The 12,975-nt window shown below is 42.7% G+C and overlaps 1 protein-coding gene across 1 annotated transcript in view; it reads left to right on the top strand.

The window, feature by feature from the left end:
* The window catches only part of mslnb (mesothelin b), a gene marked incomplete in the record, with an annotated part of 183,184 nt that overhangs the window by 33,628 nt on the left and 136,581 nt on the right, over positions 1 to 12,975 (top strand). Inside the window, 16 exon segments of the mRNA XM_071354003.1 lie at positions 1,319 to 1,393; positions 3,318 to 3,553; positions 5,421 to 5,508; positions 6,579 to 6,722; positions 6,950 to 7,152; positions 7,262 to 7,386; positions 8,602 to 8,720; positions 9,256 to 9,432; positions 9,559 to 9,590; positions 9,712 to 9,809; positions 9,930 to 9,949; positions 10,054 to 10,075; positions 10,215 to 10,242; positions 11,867 to 11,951; positions 12,193 to 12,339; positions 12,525 to 12,736. Coding sequence (XP_071210104.1) covers positions 1,319 to 1,393; positions 3,318 to 3,553; positions 5,421 to 5,508; positions 6,579 to 6,722; positions 6,950 to 7,152; positions 7,262 to 7,386; positions 8,602 to 8,720; positions 9,256 to 9,432; positions 9,559 to 9,590; positions 9,712 to 9,809; positions 9,930 to 9,949; positions 10,054 to 10,075; positions 10,215 to 10,242; positions 11,867 to 11,951; positions 12,193 to 12,339; positions 12,525 to 12,736 — 1,811 coding nt within the window.

Genomic DNA, 12,975 nt, shown 5'->3' with positions numbered 1-12,975 from the left:
GTTCTACATAGGGCTATAGGGCTCTGGTCTAAAGTAGTGTTCTACATAGGCCTATAGGGCTCTGGTCTAAAGTACTGTTCTACATAGGGCTATAGGGCTCTTGTCTAAAGTAGTGTTCTACATAGGCCTATAGGGCTCTGGTCTAAAGTAGTGTTCTACATAGGCCTATAGGGCTCTGGTCTAAAGTAGTGTTCTACATAGGCCTATAGGGCTCTTGTCTAAAGTAGTGTTCTACATAGGGCTATAGGGCTCTGGTCTAAAGTAGTGTTCTACATAGGGCTATAGGGCTCTGGTCTAAAGTAGTGTTCTACATAGGCCTATAGGCCTCTGGTCTAAAGTAGTGTTCTACATAGGCCTATAGGATCTGGTCAACAGTAGTGCACTATATAGGGCTATAGGCCTCTGGTCCAAAGTAGTGTTCTACATAGGCCTATAGGGCTCTGGTCTAAAGTAGTGTTCTACATAGGCCTATAGGGCTCTGGTCTAAAGTAGTGTTCTACATAGGCCTATAGGGCTCTGGTCTAAAGTAGTGTTCTACATAGGCCTATAGGATCTGGTCTAAAGTAGTGTTCTACATAGGCCTATAGGGCTCTGGTCTACAGTAGTGTTCTACATAGGCCTATAGGATCTGGTCTAAAGTAGTGTTCTACATAGGCCTATAGGGCTCTGGTCTAAAGTAGTGTTCTACATAGGGCTATAGGGCTCTGGTCAACAGTAGTGTTCTACATAGGCCTATAGGATCTGGTCTAAAGTAGTGTTCTACATAGGGCTATAGGGCTCTGGTCTACAGTAGTGTTCTACATAGGCCTATAGGGCTCTGGTCCAAAGTAGTGTTCTACATAGGCCTATAGGGCTCTGGTCTAAAGTAGTGTTCTACATAGGCCTATAGGGCTCTGGTCTAAAGTAGTGTTCTACATAGGGCTATAGGCTCTGGTCTAAAGTAGTGTTCTACATAGGGCTATAGGGCTCTGGTCTACAGTAGTGCTCTACATAGGGCTATAGGGCTCTGGTCTAAAGTACTGTTCTACATAGGCCTATAGGCCTCTGGTCTAAAGTAGTGTTCTACATAGGCCTATAGGGCTCTGGTCAACAGTAGTGTTCTACATAGGGCTATAGGTTCTGGTCAACAGTAGGGCACTATATAGGGGATAGGGTGCCATTGGCCATAGGGCCCTGGTCAAAAGTAGTGCACTATAAAGGGAATAGGATGCCATTTGAGATGCATCCCAGAGTAGAGCATTAATAAACCATAATCAAACAGAAGTGATATGTCAGTAGGTAGAGGAAATGACAATTGTCTGATTCTGTCCAATCCCAGGTGGTGAACGGGTTCATGGGGGTCTTCAGGCCTTTCGGAAGCTTCGTCAGGGACTTTGTGTCGCTCACGCACCAAGTAAACACACACACACACACACACACACACACACACACACACACACACACACACACACACACACACACACACACACACACACACACACACACACACACACACACACACATACACACACACACACTTTTCCCTACCATTCCTCACTGTCTCCTGTTGAGGTTCTGTATTTACCATTCCTCACTGCCTTCTATTGAGGTCCTGTCTTTACCATTCCTCACTGCCTTCTATTGAGGTCCTGTCTTTACCATTCCTCACTGCCTTCTATTGAGGTCCTGTCTTTACCATTCCTCACTACCTTCTATTGAGGTCCTGTCTTTACCATTCCTCACTGCCTTCTATTGAGGTCCTGTCTTTACCATTCCTCACTACCTTCTATTGAGACCCTGTCTTTACCATTCCTCACTGTCTCCTATTGAGGTTCTGTATTTACCATTCCTCACTGTCTTCTATTGAGGTCCTGTCTTTACCATTCCTCACTGTCTTCTATTGAGGTCCTGTCTTTACCATTCCTCACTACCTTCTATTGAGGTCCTGTCTTTACCATTCCTCACTACCTTCTATTGAGGTCCTGTCTTTACCATTCCTCACTACCTTCTATTGACCCTGTCTTTACCATTCCTCACTGTCTTCTATTGATGTCCTGTCTTTACCATTCCTCACTACCTTCTATTGAGGTCCTGTCTTTACCATTCCTCACTACCTTCATTGAGGTCCTGTCTGTCCCTAACCCTGTCTGTCCCTAACCCTGTCTGTCTCTAACCCTGTCTGTCCCTAACCCTGTCTGTCTCTAACCCTGTCTGTCTCTAAACCTGTCTGTCTCTAACCCTGTCTGTCTCTAAACCTGTCTGTCTCTAACCCTGTCTGTCCCTAACCCTGTTTCTCTCTAACCATGTCTGTCTCTAACCATGTCTGTCTCTAAACCTGTCTGTCTCTAACCATGTCTGTCTCACCTGTCTCTCTCTAACCCTGTCTGTCTCTGACCCTGTCTGTCTCTAACCATGTCTGTCTCACCTGTCTCCCTCTAACCCTGTCAGTCTCTAAACCCTGTCTGTCTCTAACCCTGTCTGTCTCTAAACCTGTCTGTCTCACCTGTCTCTCTCTAACCCTGTCTGTCTCACCTGTCTCTCTCTACCCCTGTCTCCAAACCCTGCCTCTCTCTAGGCCAGTCTCTAAACCCTGTCTGTCTCTGACCCTGTCTGTCTCTAAACCTGTCTGTTTCACCTGTCTCTCTAACCCTGTCTCTCTCTGACCCTGTCTGTCTCACCTGTCTCTCTCTAACCCTGTCTCTCTCAAACCCTGTCTGTCTCTGACCCTGTCTGCCTCTAACCCTGTCAGTCTCACCTGTCTCTCTCTAACCCTGTCTGTCTCACCTGCCTCTCTCTAACCCTGTCTCCAAACCCTGCCTCTCTCTAACCCAGTCTCTAAACCCTGTCTGTCTCTGACCCTGTCTGTCTCTGACCCTGTCTGTCTCACCTGTCTCTCTCTATCCCTGTCTCTCTCTGACCCTTCCTGTCTCTGACACTGTCTGTCTCACCTGTCTCTCTCTAACCCTTTCTGTCTCTAACCCTGTCTGTCTCACCTGTCTCTCTAACCCTGTCTGTCTCTGACCCTGTCTGTCTCACCTGTCTCTCTCTAACCCTGCCTGTCTCTGACCATGTCTGTCTCACCTGTCTCTCTTGAACCCTGTCTCTAAACCCTGTCTCTCTCTAACCCTGTCTCTCTCTAAACCCTGTCTGTCTTTAAACCCTGTCTGTCTCTAACCCTGTGTGTCTCTAAACCCTTTCTCTCTCTAACCCTGTCTGTCTCTAAACCCTGTCTGTCTCTAAACCCTGTCTGTCTCACCTGTCTGTCTCACCTGTCTCTCAGCCCCTCCACAGAAGCCCCTGTCTCTCTCTCTAACCCCGTCTGTCTTCCCCCTCCACAGAAGCCCCTGTCTGAGATCAGGAGCACCACTCTAACTCAGGTTGTGTTGAACTGGACTCTGGCCGAGCTGGCCGGGAACTACAGGTCCCAGGAAGACGAGCAGGAAGACTGGATGGAAGACATATTGGACGTAGAGGACTGGTATGAACATGTAGTGGTGCCTGTTCTCCGCCGTGTCCTGCCCCCCGACCAGACGCACATACCTGGCAGCCTCAAGGCCGTCTTCCACAAAGTGTTGTGAGTAAAATGTTCACTAAATACACTGACAAATACAGCACTAGTTAGAAACAAATGTAGTCTCAAACAGAGTGCCAAAAGACAAGCACAATAGTAGGTACTAAATCTGTCCCTCATATCATCACGGTCACCTAATCATCCCCAGTTTAAAATTGGCACATTCACCCCCCCTCTCCCCTGTAACTATTCCACAAGTCGTTGCTGTAAATGAGAATCTGTTCTCAGTCAAATTACCTGGTAAAATAAGGGTTAAATAAATAACATTTAAGTGGCAAATAAAGTCCCAATTATAGTGTCAAACATACTCCCAGATGTAGTTAGTACCAAACATGTCCAACATAATACCATACTCCCAGATGTAACTAGTACCAAACATGTCCAACATAGTACCATACTCCCAGATGTAGCTAGTACCAAACATAGTACCATACTCCCAGATGTAGCTAGTACCAAACATGTCCAACATAGTACCATACTCCCAGATGTAGCTAGTACCAAACATGTCCAACATAGTACCATACTCCCAGATGTAGCTAGTACCAAACATAGTACCATACTCCCAGATGTAACTAGTACCAAACATGTCCAACATAGTACCATACTCCCAGATGTAGCTAGTACCAAACATAGTACCATACTCCCAGATGTAGCTAGTACCAAACATAGTACCATACTCCCAGATGTAGCTAGTACCAAACATGTCCAACATAGTACCATACTCCCAGATGTAGCTAGTACCAAACATGTCCAACATAGTACCATACTCCCAGATGTAGCTAGTACCAAACATGGCCAACATAGTACCATACTCCCAGATGTAGCTAGTACCAAACATAGTACCATACTCCCAGATGTAGCTAGTACCAAACATAGTACCATACTCCCAGATGTAACTAGTACCAAACATAGTACCATACTCCCAGATGTAGCTAGTACCAAACATAGTACCATACTCCCAGATGTAACTAGTACCAAACATAGTACCATACTCCCAGATGTAGCTAGTACCAAACATAGTACCATACTCCCAGATGTAACTAGTACCAAACATAGTACCATACTCCCAGATGTAGCTAGTACCAAACATAGTACCATACTCCCAGATGTAACTAGTACCAAACATAGTACCATACTCCCAGATGTAGCTAGTACCAAACATAGTACCATACTCCCAGATGTAACTAGTACCAAACATAGTACCATACTCCCAGATGTAGCTAGTACCAAACATAGTACCATACTCCCAGATGTAGCTAGTACCAAACATAGTACCATACTCCCAGATGTAGCTAGTACCAAACATAGTACCCTACTCCCAGATGTAACTAGTACCAAACATAGTACCCTACTCCCAGATGTAGCTAGTACCAAACATAGTACCCTACTCCCAGATGTAACTAGTACCAAACATAGTACCATACTCCCAGATGTAGCTAGTACCAAACATAGTACCATACTCCCAGATGTAACTAGTACCAAACATAGTACCATATTCCCAGATGTAGCTAGTACCAAACATAGTACCATACTCCCAGATGTAACTAGTACCAAACATAGTACCATACTCCCAGATGTAGCTAGTACCAAACATAGTACCATACTCACAGATGTAGCTAGTACCAAACATAGTACCATACTCCCAGATGTAACTAGTACCAAACAAGTCCAACATAGTACCATATTCCCAGATGTAACTAGTACCAAACATAGTACCATACTCACAGATGTAGCTAGTACCAAACATAGTACCATAGCTGATGCAAGAAAGTCACTGATCATGATATTTACTGACCGTTACTGACGATCTGTGTTGTGTTCTATGTTAATTGTCTCTACTATGTCTCTGTGTCTGTCTCTGTCTCCATAGCTACCTGAACTCAGACATGGACAGCATGGACAATGACACTATGCCCCATGACGTATGTAGCATCACCCTAGAGGAGAGGTCATGTGGGGTGAGTAGCTACAGTCATCTATATATCATGTCATCTATAGTTCATGTCATCTATAGTTCATGTCATCTATAGTTCACGTCATCTATAGTTCATGTCATCTATAGTTCATGTCATCTATAGTTCACGTCATCTATAGTTCACGTCATCTATAGTTCATGTCATCTATAGTTCATGTCATCTATAGTTCATGTCATCTATAGTTCATGTCATCTATAGTTCATGTCATCTATAGTTCATGTCAGTTGTATTCCAGGCCGACTACATTACAGGTGTTGCATTGCATCTTAAAAAAAATATAGATTTAAAAAAAAATGTAACCTTAATTTAACGAGGCAAATCAGTTAAGAACAAATTCTTATTTACAATGAGGGCCTACTCCGGCCAAATCGACAGAGCAGTTGGGCATCACATGACTATATCATATGATGGGGTTAGCTGATACATTAAACACCTATCCAGGCGTTGTGAGATCTGGCATGCGTCTGCAATGTAATCATTGTAAATAAGAATTTGTTCTTAACTGACTTGCCTAGTTAAATAAAAATCATGCTGGAACACGGCCAAAATCGCTATGGAGATAGCTGTTATATTAGTTCTATGCCGAGGATTCTCTCGCTTCAATAATAGTAGGCCTCTGACTGATATAGGTAGAATTAGAGGAGTACGGAGACACCTACTGGTGACTGCATGTCATGACAACCTCTCAACATCTCGTTCTCGCGTGATCTCTTTCAATAAAATTTTAAAGAAATCCAATTCAATATACTTTGTTGACGTGGAAAAGTGAAAAACACTTACATTGTCAAAGTGATTTTTTTTTTGACCTGCACTGTTGGAGCTCGGAATATAATAATTTCACTGTACCCTGCGATTACACCTGCTACCCTGTCTATGTGACTAATAAACTCATCTAATCATCTATCTAATCTATCAACGATGGTCAAATAAGTCATTAATAATGGAATATAAAGGATAACGTTAATAGCGGTAATAATATTAACAGCAATTACAACAAATAATAGTTATGAGAATAATATAATCTTTCCATCTGTCCCTCTCTCTTGCTCTAGTTGACCAATGCCGTGGAGAAAGTGGCGCGCGTCCTGCACTGTGTTGCCCGTAGCAACATGACGATGTCCGAGGAGACTGTTATGCGTCTGGTCGTGGAGCTGACGGGGCGGCTCAACTCATTGGTCCAGAAGTTCTCCACCGCGGTAAGTCTCAACCAATCATTAGGGGACTTATTTGGACATTAGATCATATTTGAGGTCTTAAAAATTTGGACAAAATGTTACGTGTGGAATTCATAAAAAACGTAAATGGTTATTTACCATAATATGTATCCTTGTACAATAAGTCATGAAAGTACGCTGTAGAGTTATGCTGCTGGTCTCACAAAATGAATTAGACTGTTGTTTAATATATTATCTTCCCCATACAGAACTTCAGTGAGGTGGCGCACCACTTCCAGGAGGTGTTTGGCCAGGCAGACTCCCCGGCTCTGACCCAGGAGAATCTCAACGACCCAGACTTCATCAGGCTCTGGTTCCAGATCAAACTGAAGCCCCTGCTTCCCTCCGTCCCCCCCAGCCTTCTCTCCTGCCTCAGCACCAAGAACTTCACCTGCCCCGTCTACCAAGCCCTGTGAGTAATACTAAACCTAACCTAACACTAATGCATCTACCAAGCCCTGTGAGTAACACTAAACCTAACCTAACCTAACACTACTAATAATATATCTATGGTTCCACAGTGTGGAGGAGCTGAGTGAACAAATGAAGCTGATGGACCAGGAGGACGAGCAGATGTATGAAATGCACGGTCACATGATCTACAAACAGTTCCTGTTGCCCTTCCTGTTGAATCACAACTCCTCAGGTAAGAGTTCTGATTGATCAGTTCTCCAGGCAAAACCGTTTATTTTTACTGCTCTAATTACCTTGGTAACCAGTTTATAATAGCAATAAGGCACCTCGGGGGTTTGTGGTATATGGCCAATATACTACGGCTAATGGCTGTACTCCGCGATGCGTTGTGCCTAAGAACAGCCCTTAACCGTGGTATATTGGCCATATACCACACACCCCCGTGCCTTATGGCTTAAATATAAGTTGGGACATATCACTTCCTCAGGTACATGTGGCAAGCATAGAGTTGTATAGAGGACTCTATTGCCCAAAATCCAGTTTTAGCATGGGCAGCAACGTTGATGACTTTCACCATTTTGAAGTAGTCAACTGGGTGGAACATCCTATAGGTTAAGGAAGGATCACATAGACATTCCACAACTGCATGTGGCAATAAATTGCCAACCTTGGCTTTATACCTGTTCAAACAACACACCCTGCATCCCACTGCTGGCTTGCCACTGAAACTAAGCCGGGTCGGTCTTGGTCGGTCCCTGAATGGGAGACCAGATGCTGCTGGAAGTGGTGTTGGAAGGCCAGTAGGAGCCACTCTTTCCTCTGGTCTAAAAAATATCCCAATGCCCCAGGGCAGTGTTTGGGGACATTGCCCTGTGTAGGGAGCCGTCTTTTGGATGGGATGTTAAAAGGGTGTCCTGACTCTCTGTGGCCACTAAAATATCCCATGGCACTTATTGTAAGAATAGGGGTATTAACCCCGGTGTCCTGGCTAAATTCCCAATCTGGCCCTCATACCATCATGATCACCTAATCATCCCCAGCTTCCAATTGGTTCATTCACCCCTTCCTCTCCCCTGTAACTATTCCCCAGGTTGTTGCTGTAAATCTAAATTTGTTCTTAGTCAACTTTACCTGGTAAAATAAGGGTTAGATAAAACATAAAGTATAAACCCTTTCAGTTTGTTTACCAACACATAGAAGTAATAGAAGAAAAAATGGACTACTTCAAAATGGAGTTGGCCTCAATGGCGCTGCCCGTGCGCTCACAGATACAACGTTGCGATCTCTATACAACTCTATGGTGGCAAGCTTCAGACTCTTGTCATGTGATCGTCAGCAGTCGCAGTCCCACTGCATATTGATTATTACTATTAAATGAAACAGAAATCATTATAATCCGAAAATGGCCTCTGATATACTGATATCCCTTCACTGTTTCAATCCTCAGACCCACAGTGCATCTCTTCAGCCAGTAGCAGTGCAGACTGGCTGATCAAGAACTTTGGTTCATTCTCTGCATTCGCTCCTCTGAGTGATTTCTATGATCTAAATGGTAATTTCTCTGCTGTAAGTATGAGAGTCATGTACGTTTCAATGTCGGCTGACTGCGCCACCATGTTTATACTGTATATACCGGTCAAAATTCTGGACACACCTACTCATTCAAGGGTTTTTCTTTATTTTTACAATTTTCTACATTGTAGAATAATAGTGAAGAAATCAAAACTATGAAATAACACATATGGAATCATGTAGTAACCAAAAAAAGTGTTAAACAAATCCAAATATATTTTATATTTGAGATTCCTCAAATAGCCACCCTTTGCCTTGATGACAGCTTTGCACACTCTTGGCATTCTCTCAACCAGCTTCACCTGGAATGCTTTTCCAACAGTCTTAGAGGAGTTCCCACATAGGCTGAGCACTTGTTGGCTGCTTTTCCTTCACTATGCGGTCCATGATTATACAGTACATAGATATTTGGATTATTATTTATTCAGTGATTATATTGAGTCACCATATCAGTAATTGTTATGTCTCTAACATTTGATAGAGAAACTGAATCTAATGTTTAATAACCTTCTTGTCTCTTTCCTTCCAGTTGTCAGCCCTGGAGGTTCTCTCTCCAAAGCAGACAGCAGAGCTGGTGGTGTTGCCTCTTCCTGGTCTTCCAGGGAAAGATGTCATCATCAACACAGTGTTTGACTTCCTGACTGAGTCACCAAAGGAGAGGAGACTCCCTGACTTCCTGTACCACCTCGTCAGGCTGTCTGCGGAGGTAACACAGCTCTACTGGTCAACAATGAGCCTAACAATACGACCCAACATTTAGAGGCAGGATACGACAACCTGAAAACACCTTTTCAACATTATAAATAAACTCTTTCGTAATGTTTTGTTTCAGATAACGATGCCCTGCAAATCGTACAAAATCATGTAAGTTAGACAACATGGGAGAACTGAAGCTCTGTCTCTTTGAAACACAAGCCATGTTGAACCTCTGTTCTGTGAAATGCCGTGGTTTATTATGTTAACTTCTCCGTTGTGTCTGTCTCAGCTTTGAGCGTCTGTACCAGGCCTTATCGTCTGTACCTCCAGAGATGGAGCCAGTCATCTGGGCCAACATAGACAACCTGATGCAGACCGCTCCAGAAGGTCAGTCACACTTAGAATCTTTTCATCAATCCTTCATGTTGTTTATGGTCTAAATAAATCCTCACAAATATTTCCCATCATACCCTGTTGTTTAACACATGTGTTTGTTTGTTTGGTCAGGTTGTGGATTGGATGAACAGGTAAGCAGAAAATATATTGAATACATTGAAATATGTTAGGAAAATATTAATATTGTAATTTCAAAACATCACAATTGTAATTTAAATAACTGTTTTATTTTCAGTGCCCATCAACACCATTTAATTGTAAGTTTATTTGCATATATTTACATATCTGTATTTAACAGTGCTATCGGGTAATAAGATACAGATATACTGTACATTTGTCTGAAACAAATAAATGATAAGAAACATACTAATCTCTTTCATCTGTGACCATCTACAGATACCAGAGTCTGTGCTGGAGTCAACAGGTATGGATACATCACATTACATTTATGCTAGGTGCTGTTGTTCTAGTGCTAACGTGCTAATGCTAGGTGTGCTAATGCTAGGTATGCTAATGCTAGGTGTGCTAATGCTAAGTGTGCTAATGCTAGGTGTGCTAATGCTTAGCTAACATTATAGCTAGTCGGCTACTGTACATACTAGGGTTTAATATTTTCCGGGATTTTACAAACGTTACATCCTGAGAATAAATCACTTTTCTCCCGGTGGGACCCGGTATTTCCTGCCAAAACCGGAAGTGTCGTTCAAAAGCATTATAAAGCGTATAAATATGTCTGGATTTTTATTAGAGCTTTGATCAGAATGAAAATGTAAACTTGATGCTACCTGAGCCTGATATATATATTAAATACATTTTATGAGCCCTACATTAATGACATTTAATGTCAAAAAGTAAAAAAAAGTTACAAGTATAGACTAGTGAATTTTATTTTAATTTTGAAATATAATCGGGCCAATTTGTATAATTAGTAGGCTGACACATAAACACCTTTCGTAATATTTCCCTTAATGTTATTAGCCTTCCTCCTCTTTCTTTCTCTATTGTTGCTTCATTCCTTCCTCGCTTTCAACAGTTAAATGAAATACGTTTTGTTGTCCTTATCGTCATCATTCTAATGACATTCTTGGAATAATATAGGACTAGAATTAGATGCAGAAGGCTTTCACTTCTCTTCACGAAGATTGAATGGTTATGGCTCTGAATTAATAACTGCTCTAGCCTACCGCCATTGCGCGTTCCCTCTTCTTTCAAACTACCCGCGAGTTCAATTGTCTGCTCAATTTAACGTTCAGCAAACAAGAGGCTTGCGTCCCTCTTAGAATAGTCTATCGGTATAAGAAACTCCAAGAAAACTCCACGAGTTAAGCAGCGTTTTTAAAGAAGAGGCCGGCGAGGCACAGGTGTTTGCGTATTGATCAAGAGACAGAGGCTATATATTAGAAGCTTATTATGCATAACTCATCATTAGTTATCTAAATAAGGCTAATACTGCATTATATTTATTACCTGAAAGAGGTAGGGTAGGACATCTATATATAGGGCGATATATCAATCTAGACAGGATGATCAACTTTGGATGCAATTTGAGTGGAGTCGATGGAGAGAGAGAGAGATATTGCGAGAGAGTGGTGGCGTGTGCACTGATTTAAAGCAACGATATTCGAGTGATGGGCAGTTTTAAAACTCTGCAGCCACAAAAAAATCATATTTACACTTAAAAAACAAGGTGACCCTGAAAGCCAGATAGAGATGAGTAAATTAGACGCTTATGCTGTCTTTATATTACTGTAGCATAGGCTGCGCCTCAGCAAATGTAGGCCTACCTGAGCGTTGATGCTGGGCGTTGATGATTCATCATGCAGAGGCCGTAGAGAAGCCCGATTTAGACATCACATATAACTTAACAGTTCCATTTCACGCCATGCTGTTCATAAACTGTAAATCATTTATTATAATTTACCGGTTTCTCGCAGTTATTTATCCCGGGAAAACGGAGGGGTTTTGTGCGGTAAATCTCTGTAACTGGGTTCCCGCCATTCAACCCTAGTACATACCTCTGCTAATTCTGTCTTTTCAATTCTCCACAGCTATGCACTACAACACCACCTGCACATGGGGAATATGACAGAAGTTCTATGCAATTTCAGCTTGGAACAGTATGCTTGTTCACAGGTAATTAGTTGCTTCTAAAGTAAAAACGAATATTTCATCTTGGACCAATAGATATCATTGTGCTGATCTGGTTTGTTAAGTAATGTGAGGAGTACGCCTGCGCATCGGTGAGATTTTTCCACTATTGCCCGTGATTCTAGTGTATGAGAGACAAAGAGATACTGTAGAGATACCAAGGTAGAGAAACCCTCTACATGTATTCATTCATTGACTCCATATCATCTGTTCTTCTCTCTCGAAGCTGAAAGACTTCACTGCAGAACACCTGGTGTCTCTTCTGAAATGTAAACTGCCCGGCAACTCCTCTCACTCTAAAGAGACCTGGAAGCTTCTCCTCACCAAACTGACCTCTGTCTTAGACCAAGCTCTGGACATGTTCTCCAATATGGTGAGAACATAAATCAACCTTCCTTAAATGTGTGGGGCGCGTTCAGCAGGAAGCAACGTTTTGGAAAGTTCACATAGGAATATGCTATGTAGGAATCATTTTCTATCTGCAATGTTCGAGAGCGTTTTGCAACTGAACGTGGCCCTGTTGTTCTGTTATTGAATGACCGATCTCTTCCTCCCCAGTCCAAACCTCTCATTGGCCCAGCAGTATCCCAGGTGCTAGATGTGATTGGAGAGATCCGGGTCAACAGGCTGACTGAGGATCAGCTGAGAGACAGTGATGTCATCAGGAAGTGGTTCTCTGGCCGTCTGAGACTGTTCCTGCCGTCTGCATCAGGAGGGTTTCTGCACTGCCTCAGCACCAAGAACCTCAGCTGTGACACGTATCAACAGATGTATGTATGGTTAAAGGGATACTTTGGGAAACCATTTAACTACTTCTCCAGAGTCAGATGAACTCTTGGATACCATCTTTATGTCTCTGCGTGCAGTTTGAAGGCAATTGCTAACTAGCATTAGCGTCAATGACTGGAAGTTTATGCAGATACCCATAGACGTCCAGTCATGGCGCTAACTCTAGTTAGCATTGGCTGGCGAAACTACGTCTAACTTCATTCATACCGGACACAGAGAC

The sequence above is a fragment of the Salvelinus alpinus genome, chromosome 2 (assembly GCF_045679555.1).
Source record: "Salvelinus alpinus chromosome 2, SLU_Salpinus.1, whole genome shotgun sequence".
Taxonomy (NCBI): domain Eukaryota; kingdom Metazoa; phylum Chordata; class Actinopteri; order Salmoniformes; family Salmonidae; genus Salvelinus; species Salvelinus alpinus.
The sequence above is the reverse complement of the archived record's forward strand: the minus strand, read 5'-3'. Positions and strand labels throughout refer to the sequence as shown.